This window comes from Micropterus salmoides, unplaced genomic scaffold (genome assembly GCF_014851395.1).
Source record: "Micropterus salmoides isolate LMB-PRFRI ecotype aquatic unplaced genomic scaffold, ASM1485139v1 Ms_hic_scaffold_3673, whole genome shotgun sequence".
Classification (NCBI taxonomy): Eukaryota; Metazoa; Chordata; class Actinopteri; order Centrarchiformes; family Centrarchidae; genus Micropterus; species Micropterus salmoides.
In genome coordinates, this window is record NW_024043010.1 from 1 (window position 1) to 24,349 (window position 24,349).

Genomic DNA, 24,349 nt, shown 5'->3' on the forward strand with positions numbered 1-24,349 from the left:
ACGTTTTAGAATCACATTCATACATTACAGTGCTTTACTGAGTGACAGGCTTACCTTACCTACTTCTCAGGTGTTTGGTGCCATGATTATCTGTTAAGCACAAAGATAGATTCACCTACTTCGAAGAGAAAAATTGCCAAGTTTGCTGATAGACAAATGTCTGCTGCTGATGTGCTGCTTAGCTGTGGAGCTGGTATAACAAGAAGTGACATTATATATGGTACTAGAGAAATCTGAGAGTGAGACAAAGCTTTTGTTGACGTTCAGAATACCAGAATGGAATTCAGCCTCAATACGATCCACATGATAAGACCGCCTTTTGAGCAAGAGCAACTTATACACTTTTCCTAGTAGATTTTTTTCTTTACAGTAATCGAGCAAGTTTACATTCATTCACTGAGGGTTATTGAAAGGAAAACTGGAAAACTAAAGCAGGTATAGATGTGTAATTTTACAAAGCTGCTTGCTGATGTGAACCTGTGATGAGGATTTAACCTTTCCAAAAACATTTGTAACTTTGTACACTTGTGTACACATACATTTCTTATTTGGATGTGTGAATTTCCATAAAAAAGGGGATGGATTGCATAGTTAAATGATACCAGTATAAGGAAAATAAAGAGCCCACCATTTTATCAATCTGCTTTCATTACGGCCCACTGATCACCAAATTACCATCCAGTTTTTGCAAAAATTGACAGTTTTGACTGACTTTGATTTGAAGATTCCTTTTCCATTTTAAATCTGCATATGGAGATTCTATCATGCTTCTTTCTGTGGAGCTCAGGTGTTTCTTCTAACATTTATAGTCAGGGATGTTAGAAGAAAACTATAGAGTGCTGCTGAGACATATTGTAGGTCTCGCTGTTTTGAAATACCGGTAGTGTATGTTTTTTTCCTTTTAGAATTTAAGAGAGCCATTTTGTCGAAGAACTTCAAAAGTCAGAATTTTTCCTCGCTCTTTTTACTCCTTCTGCCTCCTCAGGCTTGGACAGAGGTTTGGGAGGAGGGAGATGAACGGAGTTAGGTACGGTAAACAGAATGAAATGTGTTTGCTCACAGAATATTTATCATATCTCTGTGTCACTGTTGTCAAATATCTGTCTTGCTCCATTTACACTCACTCACCTCTCCAGAGTTTGATGTCCTTCGACACCTAAAAGATGCAAGTGTCGCAGAGTGTTAAACAAAATGGTTAAACATCAAACAGCGTCCATTGGGTCATTAATGGTGAATTAATTGTGAATGGCAGCTCAGCACTGATCCATAGACGAGTCCTTTCCACCTGTTTAAAGAGTTTTATGAGTTCGTCATGAAGCTAGATGAGATATTTCATGAGCTCAGGCCATTAAAGTCAATGACACACACACACGACAATCTTACTTAACAGTCAGACCTGTACCCTTTTGCTGCATAATAGGCTGCATAACAATAGATGCACGTACAGCTGTAGGTCACCTTGGCAACAGTATCAAGAGGCAAATGATTCTCGCGGCACTGTGAAAAAAAGAAACACAAAAAAACCCACACAACACACACAGAAACATTTATGAGGGTACATGGAGTCCATTCATCAACGCTCTCATAGTGGGAATGTTGATTGCTTGGAGCCTGCTTTACTTAAAAAGAAAAAAAAATCACATTTGCTTTTCAGCCCTGTTGCAGCATCAAATCCCCATTGAACACCACACAGGGATCTGAGCATTCATGGCAGGCCAACCACTGAGACCGACTGTGAATATCAGAGGGAGAGGGTGTTGCAGGGTGGCAGTATTTGCTTGCATTGCCACTGGCTGCGTCTCTGCTTCCTCTCACCTCCAACACTTTAGGTTTCTGTCTCTCACTCTGTCTAGTCTGCCTTCTCTTTTTCCTTTTCTTAAATGACACTTGCTCCCAACCCTGCCCCCCGACAATGAATCCTAAAGACTTCGGTGATCCCCTGACATTTCCTCTAGTGCCACCATGACGTTGACATTTGGGGTTTTGAGTGAGATGTCTCAACTGTTGGATGGATTGCCATGAACTCTGATAGAGACGTTCATTCATTCTATAATCAAGTTGCCCAATACTTTGTTTTATACAAGCAAAAACGAATGTCATTCCCATCAGCCTTTGCTATATTTTTTCTTTAGTGCTAATTAGAATATTTTTACATGCTAACCTGCTAAACAGTAAACGTGATTTACATATACCTGATAAAGTCAACATGTTAGCATTGTTATTATGAGGATGTTAGTGTGCATAAATTAGCATTTAGCTCAGATAACCAGATCAGATTAGATACTGACACTGTTGTCCTGGTAGGCTTCACATGCATGACACACACACTTTATTTTTTTCCTACTCGACCTGGTGGTGGGGGCTTCACTTGTCTTCTTAAAATGAGGTCTGATGTGAGCCTATAATGTGAATTTAAACAGTATTTATATTTAATATATTTAATTAACTTGACTTGACTATGTCAAGATATGTAAATATAAATCAGATGCCTCTTGCCAATAAATAGATGAGCTCCACTGAGACCTGAATGACTTGAGTCTAAAGATAAGGACATTAAAAAGAACCTTCTTGTATGTCCTGTAATGTCGCCTCTCAATATCCTAGAGACTGGGAGAAGTTTTTGTCTGTATTACTTAATTGTTTGTGAAACAGAGATATCTATAATAGTGTATGTTTTGTCTTATAGTCTGGTGCCATCATGTGGCAAACATAATCATTACAGCAAGATTCAGCAAACCACAAATGAAACACCTGTCACTACGAAGAGTGGCAACCTGTTTGTAAAAATCAGTATTGCCACCCCTAAAGTCACACTGTTATTGGAGCTAAAGGTGTGAGGGTGTAGCTGTCATTACACCCTCACACCTTTAGCCAGTGTATTTCCAGATGTGAATATTTGACACATATATATCCAATTAGTAACTTAGGTCACCTTAACATCCGTTAGCCAGCTGTGAGGGTTTTTAATGCTCAACAGCTGCAGTTAACCTTTGCACTGTATATTTAACACTTAAATATAAAGATTCAGCTTCCAGTCATGCTGTTATTTTAGACCTAAATATTGCTTTCAGTTTCATACACCATTTGTTTTGTACACGTAAGTTGGAACTTTTTTGCACCTGTGTATTTAAGTGTGAGGTCCTGTGACGTTGTACAAGTGGTCAGCAGCAACAGAGAGTTGCAGCTGCATTCTGACTGTGCTTCCTGTGAGATACAGCAAGTTTGTCACTTCTCTTCGTAATCTGTAAGATCTCAGCACTGCAGGGACAACAACATACACGGTGAGTAACACAATGTTTCAGTCCCTTTAATGTGGCATAAACAGCAACAGACTGTCATTTTGAATTATGGTTTGTACGCCTGCTGTTTTCAGAACTGTCACAGGGTTTTCTCCTACTGTACAGATTGTACAACGTTGCTGGACCACTTGCTCTTTCCGTGAAATAGAGTCCAGGTGAAGCTTGTGATAGATGCCAAATCCATTTCTTTAATGTGTGTAAAAGAAAAATGAAGGAGAGAGGTTAAAGTACAATTTGTGCTGCTTTGGACTATAAATTTAGCAATGTATTTCTGTGGATAAGACAAAAAAAAGTATTACAACAGTACCAATCAAACCACGTTGTTGCTGTTATGTCGCATGGAACCTTTCGGCTAGCAAGGTGCAGCTCCATGCTGTTTCCTTTAATCCCTGTAATCAAGATCTGTTTCATATTCAAACAGTGGTTATATATAAATTTAACCTATACCTCTTTAATAAAATGTTACCTTTCCTCCCAAATTTAGCTGGGTAGTTCAAATTTTGTTGTTTAGGAGGATCAGCTAATTGGCTACACTATATGGTAAATAAAAAAAAGTACTAGATACATAAAATAACAATGCTTTTTCAGTTTTACCATTTGTAAACCTACACGTACGCCTTCATACCTTTTATTTTTTTTTTACCTTTCCATTAGCTGCTTTACCATGGAGGCTACAGCCAAGTATGACTTTGAAGCTACAGCTCAGGATGAACTCAGCTTCAGAAAGGCAGCGCGATTGAAGGTTAAGGAACATACACACAGGCCATACAACACACTCACCAAACCCACCTTAAGTTTCTACATAGTTCCTACTTTGTGTTTTCAGCAACCTAGTGGACACCTTTTTAGTTATGAATATGAAAAACCTTTAATTTGCTGGCAGAATGTTTATGTTTTACATGTCACCTATGACCGGAAATTCAATACATTCACACATTGTGAATAACTTGGGAAAATGTCTGTGAAGTTTTTCAGTCATCCAGGTCATAGTTATCCAAGGAAAGTTAAATCAAGGGCATCAAGGTCTTCAACCAAGTCTAGTTGCCCTTGATTTTAGCCTTCCTTGGTTATCGTGAATAACAACATTTCAATTCAATTCAATTCAATTTTATTTATATAGCGCCAAATCACAACAACAGTTATCTCACAGCGCTTTTCATAAAAGAGCAGGTCTAGACCGTAGTCTATGATGTTATTTACTGAAGCCCAACAATTCACACCAAGAGCAAGCACTAGGCGACAGAAGCAAGGAAAAACTTTCTTTTGTGTCGTGTCATTGTTCTCTACAGCACTTCTCAATAGTTTGTACAGGTTATGAAAATGTGTGATGAAATTACATCCTGCTGCTAAAAATACAAATGCATTTCCTGTTTGCACAGTGTTTCAAAATGTATCAAACAAGATAGCAAAGGTGATGAGTAAGTACAAGTATTAGGAACAATAATCAAGCGAAAGCACGCAAACTCCTCTCACCAGAGGGTGAGAGATGAGTCTGGCAACCAGGGGGAACTTTGTGACTCTTATATCTAAACTACAAATTCATTCACCACAAAGTCTTTCTGTTAAGTTACAGTGATGTTTATAGACATGATCCTTCCCCCTTAATCAGTTACTGCAGTTAACAGTATAATATGACTTGACTGCATAAAAAATTTAAATATTGAAAATGCATATTCCTTTTATTGTAATATTTTTATTTTAGGTGTACATAAAGCTCATTGTGCCGTACATTAAAATGCACACAGTAACTTAACTGCATATCAGAAGCACACACACACACACACACACACAATTTTCAGTTTGCATAGGGCCAAAGTAACTAATGCATCTGGTGTTTGGAGTTAGAAAACTGGCACTTGATTGAAAGAGGTCTGATTAATAAAAAACCTAATTAAAAAACAAATCACTTATATTAAAATTATAAAACACCCATTTGAATTATATAGAGAGTCTGGTCAGATAGGGAATCATTAGCTTGAAAGTGCTGAATAAGTTCACTCTGCAGCACAAAATGTAGATGACACTGAATGCTCTTATGTACTTTTTATTTTTTTTATTTCAGTTGCATCTCCAAATCAGTATTATGTGAATGTAATGTGTAGTATATCGAACTCGATGTGAATGTGTCTTATGTGATTGTGTCCCACTATGTCAGATTCTGCAGACCACTGGAAACTGGTACAGAGCAGAACTTAATGGAGTTGAGGGGTTTGTACCCAAAAATTTCATCAACATTCATCTGCCCAGGTAAAACTCCCATAAAAAGTATACAGAGATAGTCTCTATTGTTGAAATGACACATGAAAGGAATCAGCATGATGTTTCATAAGGGAAATACATTTTGAAGTTTAAATTATATTTTTAAACTATAGTTAGACTGTGTACAAGTGGAAAGATAGTCATCAGATCACACTCAACAAATGGTCACTGAGATAAACAAGGGCTTTGCTATACTATTACTACCAAACCGTCATTTTCTTCCTCCCTTCACTCACTCCAGCTGGTACCAGGAGGACTGTAGTCGCACAGACGCCCAGCAGAAGCTGATGTCACAGCCTACAGGGGCCTTCCTTATACGCAGTAGCCGACATTCAGCCCTGAGTGACTTCTCCATCTCTGTCAGGTGCATTCAGTGTGTGTCTACTGTTTTTGTGCATAACTTTTCACAGCTTGAAATTTTCCAACTCTTTTCCAAATAGACAGATGTGTATTTAGAGTGATTTATGTAGGGGTTAGTGAAATGGAGTAGAGATAGCCCTTAGAGTTTGGGTTGATGCCAATTATATGTACGTTTTTAGTTTATTACTAGCAAATTTGATATAGTGCTAATAGCATTAGCATAATGCTAGGCCTATTTGTATCCCATTTAAGATTTAGATTTTTTTATAGTTCTTCCTTCTTGTTGAAATGATCTAATGAGGATTTTTTACCTGCAGTCCAGGGTCAGCATGGATTCAGCAACAGTCTTGGCCTCTCTCAGCCTCAGCTTTGCTGTATTTCTTATTATATGCCATATGCTCTGGCTCGAAAAAATCTATCAGCTCCTGGCTACCCAGAGGCTAGAAAGAGAAACTCAAATCACCTGTAGTTCTTTTGTGCTTCCAACTACATCAGTGTACATATCAGGTAAGAGCATGGTGCCAGAAGTACAACAGATTATGCAGATTTATTATATTTCATTTTTTTCTTTCTTTCTTTCTTCACTGTTAAAGTATGCCTTTTTCATGTCAGTGTTGTGCATTCTCTTATGCCATGGCCACTGAGAACTCTTAATTCTGACTGGCTGGGAGATGTGGATTAACTTTTAGTAACTAGGAAACCTATGATGCTGGTGTTTCCAGAATCCAGTATTTTCCACAAAACAGTGGAGAATTTTTTCACAGGCCTCAGAGGATGCTTCATGATAGACGGACTAGGGAATATTAAGAACAGAGTTAATTGTGCTAAAAAGAACAAGAGGTTTGTGGCAATTATTTAAATATTTGAAATATTATTTGAAATAAGAGAGATTTTTCTATTATTTTATTATTATATTATTTTTTTCGATTATCTTTTTCCCATTTCCATACACCTCACCTAGCAGCCTGAGTTAAGTCATTTATCCAAGGTTCAGATTTAAATGGTGTCAAGAATGTTGCAACAAGTGGATAAAAAGAAAAGATCAACTCCGCTGTATTTTGACAAGCAGAGGATTCCATAGCCTCTCTAGCAATATTAAAGCACCAGAGAATCGAGCAGCAATGGTGGGTTTGATCATCCAGATATGAGGTGGAGTGTATTGATTAACGGTTTGATAGGGAAGATAAACGTCAAATAAAATAGGGACGTGCTCAGAGAAGACTGCTTCGTATATGTCTACGTTACAAATAGGTACACTGCATGACAAAACAAGGTCTAATGTATGACCATGGAGCTGTGTCGGACCAGAAACAAATATACATTCATTCCACACAGGCTGATATAGTTCCAGTGTTCATTCCTTTTAATTTTGATGATTATAACTGACAACTAATGAAAACCCCAAAATCAGTATCTCAGAAAATTGATCAGTTTAATCATCACAATTAAATGAACTAAACATTTGAAATGTATCAGTTTGTGTGTAAGGAATGAATATAATATCCAAGTTTCACTTTTTGAATGGAATTACTGAAATAAATCAACTTTTGATGATATTCTGATTATATGACCAGCACCTGTATAGGCTAACTGCACACAGTACCGGCTGAGATTGACCCAATTTAAACACGGTTAGTTCAAAACGTGAGCCAGTGTTAGCTGTCTGCAGTTGTATTTTTCTTGAAGATAGTAGCGAGTCCACCTCTTCGACCAGTAGTCCTCGGAGAGTCCTCGAATAAGAAATCCCAGTTGTGACAGGAAAAGATGTCATTCAAGATGAAGGTCTTATTCACTACGATCTAGCATTGACCAGGGCAGCTCTGACAGGAGCGGCAGAACTGGCCATCCGAGGTACTTGACCAAAGATATCTGTGGTTAACGCCACTTCTGCGGGGGGCGTGAGGAAGCTGGGCCTCCACATCTGGGCCAACAACAGGGACCAGCCAGGTGTCAGCAGGGTCCAGGGCAGTGGCGGTTCTAGACCAATTTTATTGTGGGGCCAGGCTGGAGCCAGTTTTTTTGTCAGCGGGGCACATTCAATCCGGGAAAAAAGGCAATGTTCAAGCTTTCAAAATGTCTTCTTTAGTAGATATAATATTGTTTTAGTCTGTTTCAGTAACTTAGTTATTTGTTTCAGTAACAGGGTCTTTTCAGTAACTTAGTTATAGTTTTAATAAATTCCATTATACAAAAAAACATGTTACAGTACGTTATTTGATGCAACACAAAGGCTTAATGAACAGTAGAAGCTCTAGTGTTCTAGACATTCTCTAGATCCCAGTTTTTATTTTGTATCCCACTATAACTTTTGCTAAGAACAACAAATGTCTCCATATTCACCCCTGTTATTAGTCATGATGTGAAGTATACACAATTAAATACTTGATAGTAGGCCATTATCTGTGCATTATAAAGGGGGGATCCATTTTATGGCAGGTTTAGCTACTTCCATACATATAGTTTATTTTTATTTTCATATCTATTAGATTATGTGCTGGGCCACATGGAGGTTGCTTCGGGGCCAGATGTGGCCCGCGGCCGCCTATTCAATAGGGCTGCTGTACTTTTCGTTCAGAGGGGGGCATGGGGGGTCCAAGGACTGTGTTACAGGGGCACTGGCAGGTGAGCAGGTATCTCTGACAGCAAAGGAGGAAGAAAAGTTTTCTGCCCACTCCGATCATATTTGATCAATGTTTCCACAGAGAATCGAGATCAAGCAGCGTTTGGCGATCATAGACCAGCAGAGTCAATATTTTGCATAGTGACACAAACAATAAATATACAAGCAAATTTGACAGTGAGTGACGGCTGGCCACACACACTGTCGCCATCTTTTTCATTTACTCAAGTTTTACAACAATTAGCTAATTAAATTTCAAATCCATTTGGTATTTGTGAGAATTGAGACATCCAAACTGAATAATGGTAGGAGGAGGAATGTGACCAATAGGGCTACCACACAGAAAATAAACAGAGAGCACTTGGTAACATCCTCAGTTTTAATATCATGTAGGCTAGCAGCAGTAGCGCTATTCTCTTTTCTTTAAATTAACAGCAATCAGTAAATGTCTCTCTCTCTCTCTCTCTCTCTCAAAAATATGTCAGGATTTTGAAACTCCCAGCCCAACCTTGTGAACCCCTATCCTGTTTAGGAAGATGTTGCCGTGTAAGCAAAGAGAAATCTGAGCCCCAGGAACTATATTTTGTGATATTTAAAACAGAAAGTGAGGACAAAATTACAGTTATCTGTAAAATTAACAATTAATATTGTTAAATTGATTACATATGGCATTTTGTTGTCAAGTGGTCAGGGCATAAGCGGAATAATTGTCTCATGTTTGCACATTCCAAGGCTGTAATGAATCCTATGTCATCTTTACAGTCATGAAATGTACAACTTGTTGGGTATTTTCCTTTACTTCCTTCACTAATCATTTTCGCAGCATCTCACATTTTCACAGCAACAGACAGATTCATAAATATTGTTGGGCCATTCATGACATAAGAAAGGCATACAAAGACAAAATAAAGCACTCTCTGCACTATACTCCACTGTAGACATGCAGCAGATGTGCTGCACTTCAAGGTGATGCGGACAGCAGTGGGCAGTATTACCTCTGGTCAGAAAAGTTCCCTTCGTCAACCAACTGGTGGAACATTACAAACACAACTCTATCTCTAAACAGAGTGAAATATTCCTACAAGAGGCACAACAACAGGTAGGAAACCTGCTTGTGGAAACCTGATATGAGCAATGGAGTCAAGAAACATACACTAATTATAATGTACTGTAAAAGGATTTGAATATTTATGTATTTAATTATTATTTAATTACTATACTACTATAATAGAAACATACACTATTGTATTATAATGTAACCATGGTAGTAATAAACTTATTCAAATTAAGGAGTTTCATTTTAAACAGAAAGTTTTAAAAAAGTTCGTTTTTGTGTTCCAACAGCATAAAGGGGGCTCAGACAAATCGCCATTTCCCCCCACTCCTCTCCCCACTGCTCCACTCTCCATCGGCCCACCTAAACCCCACGACAACAGGTACTCAACAGCACTGTGTCTGTATGTGCATACACTGATGCTGTGGTTACATACTGTTTGTCCCTGTCCATGTGTAGGTTACTTTGGCCTTATAGAAGTCAAGAAATCAAATTAATTTAAGATACCCTGTGTGTGTGTGTGTGTGTGTGTGTGTGTGTGTGTGTGTGCATGATAGCTTGCTACAGTGGTTAGATGACTTCAACTTTCTTTTAAAATGCGAGCTCCTGCTTCAACCCCAAATTACACCATAGACAAATAATGGTTTTGAATGAATTACTAAAGAAAATGTTTGTCCCTCTACAGCTTAAAAGGGGCTGCAACAAGGAAAAGTGTACCATTTTTATTACTTGTCTTCATTTTTCTAATCTACATTTCAGTATGACATTGTCATATGTCTTAAGATCTTTGATGAACCTGTTATGTTCAATGACATTTGGTTCATGGACTGAGTTTATCTTTTCTGTCTGTCTGTGTATGTCCTCCTTCTCTTTACCTAGCACACAGCCTCCTCCACGCTCAAGGTCATAGCTTTGTACAGTTTTCATGCTGAAGAGAGAGACGAGCTGGAGTTCAACGCCGGCGATATCATCACGGTCCTGGAGCGCTCCGACCAGACCTGGTGGAAAGGCCAGCTAAGGGGCAAAACAGGCCTGTTCCCCTCCAACTTCACCAAACCTATCTGAGAGGAACTCACAGAGACAAACACTTTGTATCCAAACATACGTTTAATGTCAATTCTTGCCACTTTAGCTTTACTTACAGTAAGTCCCAACCCTAAACTGGCAGCAAAGGACTCAGCAAAGTGTTATGTGACAGAAAGTGTCAGCTGTCGAGAATAAAAAAGAGGACTAACTTGTTGGTTTAGGTGCACACACACACACACATTCTGCACATGGAATTTCTGTTCTCGTCATGGCAAACATACTGTTGGCATCCTGTATAAGAGATATATAATAGGACAACTGTTTGGCTGCAAAAAGGACTTCTCAAAGATTTATTAAAGTTTACATATTGCTGTCAATGTCAGGATATTTTATTTAGACAGATAGTAATCCTTAACAAAATATTTGAAAATGTGGTGTCTGCTTTTACAAATAACTTATAACAAAGCCCATGGCAATACTATCTCATGGTCATGTACTGTAGGTACCCATTTCAGTTATGATTTCAACAATAGCATTTATTTTCAGAGATTTATATTTTGAATTTAAGAAGTGATGAGCACTATTATAGAGTGTTGACAATTCATTTTTTAAAGGATAATGATTCATACATTATCCTGTCCTGCCCAGTGATGGAATGCAACTAAGTACATTTACTCAAGTACTGTTCATAAGTACAATTTAGATATACCTGGTCCAGGTCCATTTTAGGCTAGGAAATATTGTACTTCCCCCACTACATATTGCTACTTGTGCTTTTCAAGTTAAGATTTACATGTAAAATATTTGATCAAGATGATGCACTATTTTTGATTAAAGTAACCGATATTACCGGATTCCAATATTTTTATAATAACAATTATCAAATGACAATGTGAAAACAATGTCACAATGTGAAAGGTGTCCCTCATAGTGATGAACCTACAGAGAATTATCACCTGAATCTGCAGGACCCTTCCATTAAAGGAGCTTAAAGGAGTGACGTTTAGCTTGTTGTTTGCAACTTTAGTGTTCTGGTTCACTCTCACTGCTCTTGCAGTGTTATTTGCAGCAAAAAAAAAGGTATTAAGGTCATTACTGTACACTACTTGCTCAGCACCAAACAGGACACAGACACATATAGACTAGCTGGTAAACGTTTAGCAGCTAAAGAGCAAGATATTTCCCTCAGGAATTGGTTGAAACCAAAAACAGAGCTAAAAGAGAGTTTTGAATTGGACACATCCATCAGGTGGCCAAAAACAGGACTTCAAATGAATGATAATGTTGCTATGTAACTGCTTTATGTGTCAATAAACTATTTGCTATAGCATTGTGCTGCTAATACTTCTGTACCTTTACTAAAGTTTGAATGCAGGAGTTTTTCTTTTTCTTTTGATACATTATGCCAACAACATGATAACAATACAGCAAAGTCCATGTTACAATGTTTTAATTGTGGAACCTTTGACGTTGTAACTGATTGCTCAACCTCCATGAAAGAAAATGTTCTGCAAAAACATAATACCTAAACCACCGAGATGATTGTATTGTGATCATGTCTGCAAACAAGATTTTTTGAAATGCTGAATAGACAATAGGCTCACTTGGGCTGGTCTGTTTGCAGCATGAACAAGGGGAAGCCTTGAAAAGAAAATAAACTCCACAACCTTATGCGTTTCCACACAACCAACCCTTTTCAAGGAAACTTCTGCTGCCTTCAGTTCCGTCTGTAAATTAGTTCTTCTGATTAGACATTTTATATAGGTCTATTATTAGTCCGTTTTTTTAAAGAAACATTTTAAGGTTCAGATGTGTTTTATTTATATAAACATTGTGGCAGAATAAAGAGAATATGGAAACCAGGCTTTATGTATTGAAAATAAAATATTTTAAAGAAAAGGACAAATTCAAATCAATTCAATGACCATCAATAACTGACTCAAGGCTACAATTAAAAACTTTGAAAGTCTCCTTAGCGTATGCCTATTCGATTAAATTCAAAGTTTCAAGAACAATGTTGCCAAAGCATTAAAATATAAAATATTATACATATTGTCCAAATATTTGGACAGCACACAACAGCAATATATAGCTATTCTAGTACTCTTTAATCCATTTGCACTTGAAGGCAGCATGGGTTTTCAGCGCCGGGCCCCACCTCTCTCTCTCTCTCTCTCTCTCTCTCTCTCTCTCCCGGCCAGGTAAGAAAACTTTCCCAGCTTTATTTTTACCTGTATGGCGTCACACGTAGGTAGCTTAACGCCCAACAGACGCCACAGGGAGAGTTTGTGAGCTCCAGGAGGGGAGCCATGGCCGAATCCCAGCTCATGTGCATGGAGGATGGCCACATCGGTGCCAATGTCCCGGAGTCCAAACCGGAGTTTTACTACAGCGAGGAGCAGCGCGCGGCAATCGAGGAGCTGCTCAAGAACGGCGATGGCGCCTTCAAAATGCGACTTAAAGATGACAACATAAAAGACTTTTTGTCTGCCAGAGAAGTCAAAATGTTGATGAACACTTTCAGACATTATGACTTGGGCAGTGACAGCAGCGACAGCAAGGCATCGCCATCTAGATCCGAGCAGGGAGCGATTGGCACCGATGCGGATTCGGGGGTCCATTCCACCTACTGGCCCGCGATGTCGGACACCGAGGTGCCGCAGCTGGATATCGGCTGGCACAACGGGGGTTTCTTCAAAGGGGTAACCCGGGTGGCTGTGCACACACACCCGCCCAAAGAAAACGGACCTCACATCAAGGAGGTGGTGCGCCGACTCATCCAGGAGGCCAGCAAGGTGAGGAGGGCAGGGGACATGACCAGTGCTAGGTAATGATGATGATGATGATGATCATGACAATTTTTATTGTTAACGTTATTATGACAAAATTACAGAGCATTTGGAAATGTATTGTCATTAGGCCTATACAGTCCAACTTTTTAAATCTCCTACCGCATTTTATTATAGAGTGTCTTGTTATTTGTTTAACGTGGTCACAAAATACCAAACTAAATATGGCCTAGGTTACACCTGACAACACAAAACAAATCTCAATTAATATCACAATTAATGGAAATGCTGGGAGGCCAGCAAAACAGGTGTGTGATTGGTGATTGAGCTAAACCACAGTGCAAAGTTGTGCAAAGGAAGGTACTATTGTTTTCATTTAGTTAGTATACATGTAAAACCACAAACCTGAATGACAAACTGATAAGGAGGGTGGTCAAAGTTCATCAAAATGTAGCCCACTGACAAAGACAGATATGTATGTTAATGGTGTTTATGATGGTTAAAGGTCAGTTTGCTGGCTAACCTGTCAAGAGTAGGCCTACCATAAGATTACTGTATGGTTCATTTGATCATGGAAGGTCAGTGTCTGTTGCAACACTGTACACTATATGGCCAAAAGTAGGGACCTTCCTCAAATCTTTGCCACAAAGTTTGCAGCAAACTATTGTCTACAATATAATTTTGTTACAGTATTAACATTTCCTTTAATTGGAATTAATGGGCCCAAACCATGAAAACCAGCCACAGACCAAGAGTACAAAACAGTATGTGGGCAGGAGTGCCCATATACGTTTTGCCTAATAGTGTACATGTAATATTACTCAGCTAATTATTTCTTGCCTTTTTACTGGGACTTAGTTTACTATTATTAAGGAACAAAACCGTGTTTGTACAATTACAAAGCTAATCTGCTCCTTTTCAGCATTATAGTCAGATACATAAGTCCCAGGCAGGGTGAATGAATATTGATGACTGATAGATAATACCTCCTCACACAGATACTGAAAGCCTGAAGTGGGTCTGTCTATTTGCCCATCTTAGTGTTTACTCATAGACTGCTGGAGCTCAGCTGAGTCATCTCTTCCACCCGCTCACAGTTACACAGAGGCGGCCTCTGCTCGGCTTGCCCTGCCTTGTTATGCCTCTTTAAAACTGGGTCAAGGAGGGCGATAGGGCATGAGTCAATACTCACTCAACTCATGTATGGATTTTCCTTAAAATGTTCTTTCAAAATCCCCTTTCTGTTATCTTTCCCTCCCTCCCTTCTCTGTCTTTCATTTATTTTGTGTTTTGTTTTTGCAGTCCCGTCGTTAATGTTTTGTTCTAATTATTTTGCTTGCTCACATGCTTACCTTTCCTTCCTCCTTCTTCCTGGTTTCAAAGTTCATATTTTACCTACCAGTCAGCTGTAAAACAAGATCCCTGTCCCTTGAAATACTTCTCTTTTCCCTGCTATGCTCTTAATAAAGAAAGTGATTTACAGTACGCACATCAGCTTGGTTGTTCAGCCAACTTGTCATGTTGGGCACACAGCCGGTATACATCAGTTAAGTGTTTTTCTTACTAGTTCACTTCACCTTCTAATAATTACCTAGATAATTCAAGATTTGGAACAGGCAACCCATCTCTCAATATATTTAATGTCATATGTGACCAATTTTAGGTAAATTGTAGTATCGTTCTTACCCAAAGTTGTCAAAGAAAGAAGTTTAATGCATATACAGTTAGGGTTTATTGTGCTTTATCAGAAAGTCAGTTGTTAAAATAATAACACACATTTGAGGTAACACATGTTGAGCAACCAGTTATGCAGGCACAAATCATCTTTGCACACAGATATTAAATTTCTTCTCATTGTTTTTGTCTCATCTCATTTTATTTGATGGTCGGTCGGCACTGACTCTACTGTCCACACATGTCCAAGCTTGTACCTGACATCCACTCAGCATTTTTTCACAGTGAGGCACTGGGTGGAAACAACAGGCCTTTTCTGCCTGACAGAGGAACATTTGTTGCAAATTTAAAGAGACACTTTTCCATGACTCTGGTTTTCAGGGAACAGTGGAACAATTGAATTTCTGCATTTCGCAAACCTTTATCTTCTGCGTGGACTGAACATGTCCCTACATGTTTGAAAGGACAACCTTTCTTTTTTTCCTTCTCTTAATCCTTTATCCTGTATACCATAAAAGTTCAATTAAAAAGCCAAGCCCCAATTAAATGCAGAGTCCCTTTACTTTTTCTTTGCTGAGAAAGAGTTTTGTATGAAATTATTAAAGGCCTGTCCCATTAGAAGCCTGTCATAAGTATAGATTAGATTAGAAAGCTTTATTAATCCGCAATGGAGTAAACTCTGTTGCCACCAGATCACATAAAATAATATACAACATAAACAGAAAAGAAAACTGGTACATGCATGCAGGAAAAGAAATTAAAAACGATACACCCATTAAAAGCCTTCTAAGACTGATTACAGCTGACAAATAGGGCCAGCTGGAAACCTTAAAATCAAAATGAGAAATATTCATAAAAAATTGCTGATAAAAGCCCGATTGGTAGAATTCCGGGGCTTCTTCAGTCGGCCACTAAAGGAACTACTAAGTGTAAATACACTGTGAAGTCGATGGTCTACAAGATCCATAACTTTCTTTAGTTTGGCACTTGTTCTCCTTTCTGCCATGACCTCCAGTGGGTCAGGAGCAAGGCCAATCCCAGAGCCAGCTTTTTTAATCAACCTATAAATCCAGTTTTTATCGTTGACGGTAATTCTGCCTCCACAGCAAAGCACAGCATAAAAAAAACAAAAAACAAGGGCTATAATGCCTTGATGAAAGTATAAAGCAAGTTTCTGCTGACATCAAGGAATTAAAATTTTCTCAGGGAAAATAGCCTTGACTGGACTCTTCTTCCAGTTTAGTTTACTGTCAAGGCAAACCAAGAGATTTTTAGGATTGGACAGTTTCAATTTGCTGATCTTTAACGATTACAGGAAGAACCTACTCCGTCTTTCCTCCTTAAGTTAGGGGTCAGGGGTTCTGAGGAATGTTGAAACGTTTTTACCGTAGATATATTTTAAGAGCTGGTGTGTGTGTCGCATTGAACATTACGTCGCGGCAGTTGTGTGTGGCGTCGCTATGGCGACAAGCTACGTACTATCTCTGGGTACTGTCTGCAATGGAAAACGGAGCAGGGCCGAGTAGAGTCGAGTCTATCGATTTGCGCTATGGTAGCATTTTTCGGCAAGGCAGCAGAGATAGTCAGAACACCGGCAACAGTTCAACGTTTAGTCCTGATGGTAAGATGTGGAACAATGATGTTGTGGACTTGTGAGTAACTTATACCATCTGCTAGGTTACGGTCGGTTACGGTTTGTGTTTACTCCTTCACCCCTTCTATATGCATATCACAGAGGATCTTGAAAGGCTGACAATTGTTTAGACAGGTGACCTAGGAGAACCCTTTATTTCATGATATGAGAAGTCAGTGCTATGGGCTGAAGTTTAGTAATGTCACAACAGGACACCGTACTTCTTTTGGGAATTGGTACAAAGGCAAGATGTTTTCACACGAGTCCTCCACACATGCACAGTCCTGGTCGTAACTGGCTGCTACACAATATCTGGACGTCAAAGTTATTAAATTATGGTCCAATTGTCCAAGGGGTGGTAACATCCTAGATGAGAAACTCTCCTTAATGTAATAGATAGGAAGTTTTTTCACCCCTTGTAGTACATGTCACCATTTCTTTAAAGGAGGGAAAGGCAGAGAGTGAGCAGCAATTAAAGTCCCCATTAATGATAACCAGCCTATCTGGGGAGGAATGTTACAAGTCACGCGTCACTCTTGAATTTGTATCAGTAGCTAGCTTCCCATTGCCCGAAAGAGGAATATACATAACAAGAACAATTACATGAGAAGACTCCCTTGGCAGATAATAATGTTGGCAGCTCACTGCAAGCATCTCAAAGTTTGGATCACATACTTTCTCTGTCAGTGTGACATGGGCATGAAGACACCACATGTGGTTCACATGGGTGCAAACGCCTCCTTCCAGTTTCTTCCCACACATCATTTTAATTCTGTCTGTGTTGTGAAAACCCTTCCATTTTGACATGGGACTCCGGCTCCTTGTTGAACAGCCAAATCTCTGTTAAAATATTAGGCTGCATTGCTGGTAGAGGCAGTCGCACTTCAGACCCACTGCCAGTTCATCTGATTTGTTAACCAGGGAGTGGACATTCCCTTATAATGAGAAGAGGGGAGTAAAGGTTTGTATCTCTGCTGGCTATTCCTCACCCAGACCCCTCCTCAATAATATCTGGCCCGCGGCCAGATTGCATTGATAGCAGAAAAATAAATAAATTGATGGTGACTGGTGCTGAAAGAGATTTCAATCATGAGAGCAGTCATTACATAATCACTTCCTCTTAGGTGATAGCGTGCCCATGAAATAAAAGCGCGAGAACGTTTTTTGCAGCAATGCTTCATGTTGAGTTTATTGAGAGCTTTTACTTTGAAAAGTTATGAAGGACATTTAAAAGAGTATCTGGCTTGCTTGACACACTTCTGAAAAAGCCTTCAGTAAACGTGTGATTGGATTCTTCCACAGGGAAATAAAAATAAGCGTCCATAGCTTTATGTATGCGGATCAAACGCCAGGACGCGCGCACACACACTGCAGCACATGCTTTATTGTGAGCATGTAAGTGTCCCTATAATCAAATTTGTTTAACAAGGGAGAGGGGGAAAAAAGGACGAGTATGCAAGGGTTAGAAATAATTTGACTAGAACATTTAATTAATGTCTCTGTTCTCTGCTCTCCCATTGTATCAGCCAACAGAATGTAACAGATGGAAGTTGTCAAACTTGTAAGGAGAAAGCAAAAAAATGCAGACATGCCAGTCTTTGTTTCACAAATGCTGCGTCTGTTGTCTCCTACTATGACGCACTACAAAATGATAATATATATAACGAGCTATTGTTGTGTCCAATGAAAATTTTTTTCTTATTTGATGCCTCATGTTTTTCGAGATGGGCCATTATTGGGTTGATAAAGCATGGTCTGAAATTAGCTACACTATTATTAAGGTTAATGATAACAAAATGATCAGATCAGTAGCCCCTTGGGGGAAATTTCTGTAGTTGACCTTCATTCTGACAGTCATTGATTTATGGATAGATAAAAACCTATTGCATATACAGTACAGCTGGACATTGTCTTTTTCACTGTTGCATTCCACCATATGGGTCTCCCCGAAATTTAACTTTACTTGCATAAAAAGTGCATCTGTTTGGTTTTGCCTGCATACACAAGAACTCAAACTCTCTTCCTTTATTTGGTGAAAGTGAAGTGCGAAAAGCTGAATGGCAGCATTCTTTAAGCCTAAATTACTCCTCTGATCTTCTTTTGCTCTAAAGCTACCTCTGTGATCTGTCAGCCTGACTGGAAGACAGCAGAGTGATAATACAGTAGTGCTGGTCATGCAACAGTGGAGAAAGACAGTACTCTTTCATGTGGCCTGTGCCCTCAGGGTAAGTGTATTCCTGTGTGGCAAAGGGCGAGACAGATTAGCTACTTCTTAGAAAGGTACCGTTCATGAGAATCAACTTGCTTGTTGTTATCTGGAGTTATGCATATTTAATTAGTTCCTTGTCAGTAAATAGATGAAGGTCCAAATCACTCTCACTGTTCTTGCCTTTAATCTTAAACTATTAATTGTTTCTCATACAGGTGATAGCAATAGTGATGGACATGCTCACAGACCCCCAGATCTTGCAAGACCTGATGGATGCAGCCTCCCGTCGCTCCGTGCCCATTTACATCTTATTGGATGGCAGTGGTGTGCCACACTTCCTGGATATGTGCTCTAGACTGCAGATTGGCTCACAGCACCTACAGGTAAGATGTCACTTTTACATGAGAGATGAATGTAGCACAGACATGTAGCAAGAGAATGACTGCGGATCAAACGCCAGGACGCGCACACACTGCAGCACATGCTTTATTTATACAGACACACAGCTACCAGTATAAAATCAAATGTTCAGACAGATTGTTTTACGTATATGTTAATATATATGTTGTGATATATGAATATATCCTGTACGTGGTCTCACTGTGACCTTCTGTGGCTGCAGAACATCCGAGCCAGATCGCTTCAGGGAGTCGGCTTTGGTTTGTCCTTCGGCAGACTGCCTGGTTCACTCTGTAATAGGTACATGCTAGTGGACGGGGACAAAGTTGTGTTTGGCTCGTACAGGTGAGGTCTGAGCGTGTGTGAAGGTCTGTTATTTTAACACTAATTCTGTGTTACACAGTAATTTAAGAATTTAACTAAATTAAAGCTCCTTTGTGCAGGAATTTAAACATTTCTGACTTCGGAGAATCATACTGTGTTGGCATGATAATATCCGACTTGGGGACACTGATAAAGAAGGGCTGAAAGCAAGTCATTGAAAGCACTAAATTACCCAAAATAGTCATTTTACAAACAAAAACTATTGTCATCAGAATATTTTTATATTCTATAATTAAATACAATTCTATACATAGTGACTTTGAACAAGTCATAATAAAATGAATCAGGAAACTAATGTATGCCGAAAACTCAAAAACCTGTAACAAAAATATTACAAAAAAAGCACCTTTTGAACTGTTGATTTCGTGAAACGTGGTCACAGACATGAACAGTCAGATGATCATACAGATTGTAAACAAACCACCAGTCTTGGCAAAATTATGTGGAAACATATTGTGGTCTTTCTCAGGAGAGGTGCACTCTAGCAGTGTACTTCTTAGTGCAATCAATCAAAAATGACAGCGTTTTGCAGTCACACGCATATAAACCTCCCTAAAATCATAAGCTGACATGTGGTCCTAAAAAATGTAACCTAAAATGACAGCCTTTCCTTTACTCTGGTGACTCTCTTTACAGCCACCTGAAGTCTGCTCTATCTGCAGTCTCTAATTAGAGTGATGATGTCACTGTCAATATCCGCTGGTTAAACTTTGTGCAACAACCATGTTACAAAATAACCACAGATACGTGCTAATGTGCACATCAAACTTGTTGTTTTGAACTTCTCTCTCCAATATATATATTTTTTTTTCTCTCCAATATTAACTTCCTCAGGACCGTCCATTCCCCCAGTGTCTTGTTGCACTTAAGCAAACTAAAGTCATTTAATGTTTGCTGTAAATCTAATGGACCAATGAGGACACACAGAATATAATTATGTTTATTTATAACTGTTGTTAAACTTGTCTCTGTTCCAGTTTCTCCTGGTGTACGTCTCGCATGGACCGGAACATGATCACTGTGATGACGGGGCAGGTGGTTGACTTCTTTGACCGCGACTTCCGTGAGCTTTATGCCATCTCTGAGAAGATGGACCTTTACAAGGAGTTCCATCTCACCCCCCCTGCTACTAACGTGGCCGCGACAATACGCTCCAAAGCAGGGCCCAAACGCCCGCCTTTACCAGCAACCACATCCCGCTTCCAGGTTACCTTAGGGGATTCACGGAAAGATGGCATCCAGGTGCCTGCACACAAATACTACAACCCAAAATACTTGCTGGTGTATGGGGACAACCCACATCCAAGGGGGTCTCTGCAGGAGCTCAGACCTAAAGGAGGGTCAGCTCTGGCTGAGGTTGCTGAGGAGATGGACTCAGGAATGCCACGACTGACCAGCAGTGAGAGGATGGACCGGCTGAGTCGTCTGCCTTCAGAATCCCCAAGCGAAAGCTTCAAGAGTCCAAATGGAGTGACGCAGAACAAGAAGGATTGGCTCATGTTTAAGAAATTCTCCAGGGGAAAATCGTCAAGTAAGCTTTCGGTTAACAGCCCGGCAGGCAATACTTGTCCTTCACCCACAGAAACCAATAGGACTGATGAGAACGAGGATAACTTTGAGGTTATCGTGAAATCTCCATCCAAATGGAAGAGTAAGAAGCCTTCGAAACTGAGCCGGAGGACAGACTCAGAGCAAACTGTCAACTCTGCACACGACAATGAGAGTAAGTCAGGAATGAAGTGGATATATAAAGATTGAATACTGAATAAACAAATAACCTAATCCAAACTGTGGTAAATCTGAGAGGGTACAAGATAATTAGCAGTATAGGAAGGCAGAAAAAAACACTCTCAAAGTATGCAACTGGTTACAGTAGGTTGTCTTTACTTCATTTTAAGGGTCACATGCCAAAGAATTTGGAAACCGTTGTTCTAATACAATCTTCCCTTATTTTATAGCAATAAACAAAAGTTACTTTTGAAAAATGCTGGTTATTTGTCAAATAATTTATAATACTGTGGAAATATGTTTACAGACATTATCCTCTTTGGATCCTGAAAGATTAATTCTGTCTTTCTCACCTCACCAATCTCATTAATAATGATGTTACTGTTTTTTTTTTTCACACAGGTGTTAAGCGTCGAAGTCGACAAAAACAAACCTGTAAAACGTCCTGAGGAGATCCTGCCTGCCCTTGAAGGAACACATTCTTAAAATGTATTACATAGTGACTTCCTTTAAACCCTTGATTGTGCAATATTGTTTATCCAGGGCCTTCCAGAAAGACCAATTGAATGTACAGTATGTATGTTAGGTGCCAAATGTAAAATGAATAATTGAAGTTTTGTGGTAAGTCTGTTGCAGAAAGCTTTGAGATATTTCCTGGTGATCACTTGCGTCTTGATTCCTCTGAACATCGTTGGGGCTTGAGGGGTTTAGGGGTGACCGCCTCCTTGCTGTGCACTCGAGTGCAAAGTGGTATGTTGTGAGAGCACAAAATTTGAAGCAAGTTTGCCCCAATATTCTTTGGCTGTTAAGATAATGTAAAAAAGCATCAAAATCAGGAATTATCTATAACCCTTAACCACACCTGTCCTTTCAAGAGCGGACTATGCTGCAAAATCCAAAGATGGATGAGAACCACTCTGATCATGAGACACCTAGAGCAGGATGTTGTCAGACTTTGGATGACTCTTACTTTTGCTTCTCCCTAATAATAAAAAATGGAATCACCTGAGCTTCAGTACTCAATTACAAAGCGAAATTCTGTTACAAAAAAAGTAAAGAAAAGTGTCCCTTTAGTAAGATGTCATTGCGGGCTATAAAGTGTGTACAGCATTGTACTGCAAAAAGTTTTTCCATGTTTTTGCTGTCTGGTTAATGCACTAATAAGTTGTGGGATCTCTTGTGCATTGTGCTTAATAAATGGTTTCACATAAGGAAAACTCTAAAGGTGCCATGAAGATGTTATTTTTAATATTTAGATTGTTCAATATTTTTAGACAGAAAACTATGTATTTTAATACTTTCCTAAATTTGTAATATGGGTGGTGATGGAGCAGTGGATAAGACACATTCCTTTGGTGTGAGATACCCAGGTTCAAATCCGCTGTTAGACACCATTGTGTCCCTAAGCAAAATACTTTACTCTAGGCATGCAACCTCTTTTATTTATTTATATGTATATATACTGTATATAATTGTCAGTCGCTTTGGATAAAAGCGTGAGATGCTTTCATTCAAATTTTGAGTCAGGGTTTGCCTTTTAAAAACCATGTCTCAAAGTTTAGGTTAGGAACTTTATTGTTCACATTGTGGAAAATTGTATTGGCTTCACAACCATACTGTAAAGCTGATGAGGGGAAAACCCTGGAACACAATATTGCAAAAAAGTAATTAATAAATCCAGTAAAAAAATTTAATGAAAACAGAAGAAAGGCTAGATGTTTGTGAAATTCTAAGCTGTTTGCATGTCTGTTCAATGGGGCATCACTTTGCATTTTCACCTTGTGTCTCACAGTAGGATTTCAATATTTGAGACGGAAAAAGATGATTGCACAAACCTGCCGCTAGCTGGCTCCATTTTCCTCCCTCTGCTTGTCTTCTATGGGTGTTCGCTTGCAGCACAGGCCTCAGAGAGGCCATAGAGAGGAACCACAGGCCTGTTGGGAACTCAAGGTTGAGTTGAGGGTGAAGCGGGGGAGATAGGAGGGGGGTGATGTGATGAAACACTGAAACAGGAAGTCAAGCACGCAGCAGGAAGAGGCGTTCTCACACTACTTTATAGGCTAAATTTACTGACACGCAGCAGGGATGAAAACATGTTATTTCCTGTGAGCATAATATCTTAAAGGTTTATGCTTAAAGACAGTAGCTGTTTACACTGCAAAATACAATTAGCGATCAAATCTTGTCAGTGAGAGGTAATTAAAGCAACTGCCAAATTGACTTGAAATGTCTCACCTCACACTCATTAGAATATATGACGCTCAGTGGCACACCGTTGCATCACATCAGTTCACTGTTATGGGTTATTTATGTTCCGCAATTATGTTTTTACCAAAGCATCTTTTTAATGAATGTTAAAGTTAGGGTCACGGTGCAAAATTGTAGCAGAATTGCTTGAGTACAGAACTTTACTAAAATTGAATATGATATTTTAATGCCCTTTACTCTGGCTTGGTGTGTGTGCTGCCTTTTAGTCTTTTGACCTCTGGCAGAATTCTTGAGCTGTGTTTAAATAGCAAGGTTTTGTTTGTAGCTTGCAGATATATGCAACAAACACACTAATAATGTAAAAAATTTTGCTGACTGCAGAGTGCACAAACAGTCAGGGGCAGTAAACCACCTTGATGGTACAATACAGTGGTACCAAACACAGGAGCAGAAGAAGAGTGCAAGCTGGTTTAAAGTTCCCCTCCAAAATGTGGTGTGCTTATTGTTCAGTTGGATGTTTGACCTGCACTTTGCAGAATGATGTGCAGAGTTTGACAGTAGAAAGTTTTCACATTCATCTGCTGCTAGTTTGGAAAACAAATTTCTGCTTTCATATGTGTCCCCAGAGTTCAAAAGAAGTCTGCTGGCTGCAGGGCCTTTTTCTATTGTGCCCCTGTTCTCTGAAATAATCTTCCTGCTGACATCAG

General features: G+C 39.2%; 2 protein-coding genes across 2 annotated transcripts; both read left to right on the forward strand.

Moving 5' to 3' along the window:
• Nucleotides 1-3,180: 3,180 nt before the first annotated feature.
• On the forward strand, nucleotides 3,181-11,384 carry LOC119884788 (GRB2-related adapter protein 2-like). Its single transcript, XM_038695104.1, is given in 9 exon segments — nucleotides 3,181-3,281; nucleotides 3,954-4,041; nucleotides 5,455-5,546; nucleotides 5,800-5,922; nucleotides 9,477-9,508; nucleotides 9,511-9,555; nucleotides 9,558-9,637; nucleotides 9,883-9,999; nucleotides 10,472-11,384. Coding segments are annotated over 8 exon segments (753 nt in total). The 5' UTR covers nucleotides 3,181-3,281; nucleotides 3,954-3,963; the 3' UTR covers nucleotides 10,658-11,384.
• Nucleotides 11,385-12,796: 1,412 nt separating this feature from the next.
• LOC119884789 (protein FAM83F-like) lies at nucleotides 12,797-22,658 on the forward strand. The gene is made up of 5 exons (XM_038695105.1): nucleotides 12,797-13,413; nucleotides 19,139-19,306; nucleotides 19,546-19,667; nucleotides 20,684-21,429; nucleotides 21,837-22,658. Exons 1-5 carry the CDS (start codon nucleotides 12,928-12,930, stop codon nucleotides 21,881-21,883), a joined length of 1,569 nt encoding a protein of 522 aa, XP_038551033.1. The 5' UTR covers nucleotides 12,797-12,927; the 3' UTR covers nucleotides 21,884-22,658.
• The last annotated feature ends 1,691 nt before the right edge of the window (nucleotides 22,659-24,349 follow it).

Excerpts from the sequence above, each read along its gene's own strand:
- LOC119884789 (XM_038695105.1), top strand. The coding sequence starts at position 12,928 with ATGGCCGAATCCCAGCTCATGTGCATGGAGGATGGCCACATCGGTGCC. Across the intron at positions 13,414-19,138 it reads TCATCCAGGAGGCCAGCAAG|GTGATAGCAATAGTGATGGA; the intron begins GTGAGGAGGGCA and ends TTTCTCATACAG. Across the intron at positions 21,430-21,836 it reads CTCTGCACACGACAATGAGA|GTGTTAAGCGTCGAAGTCGA; the intron begins GTAAGTCAGGAA and ends TTTTTCACACAG.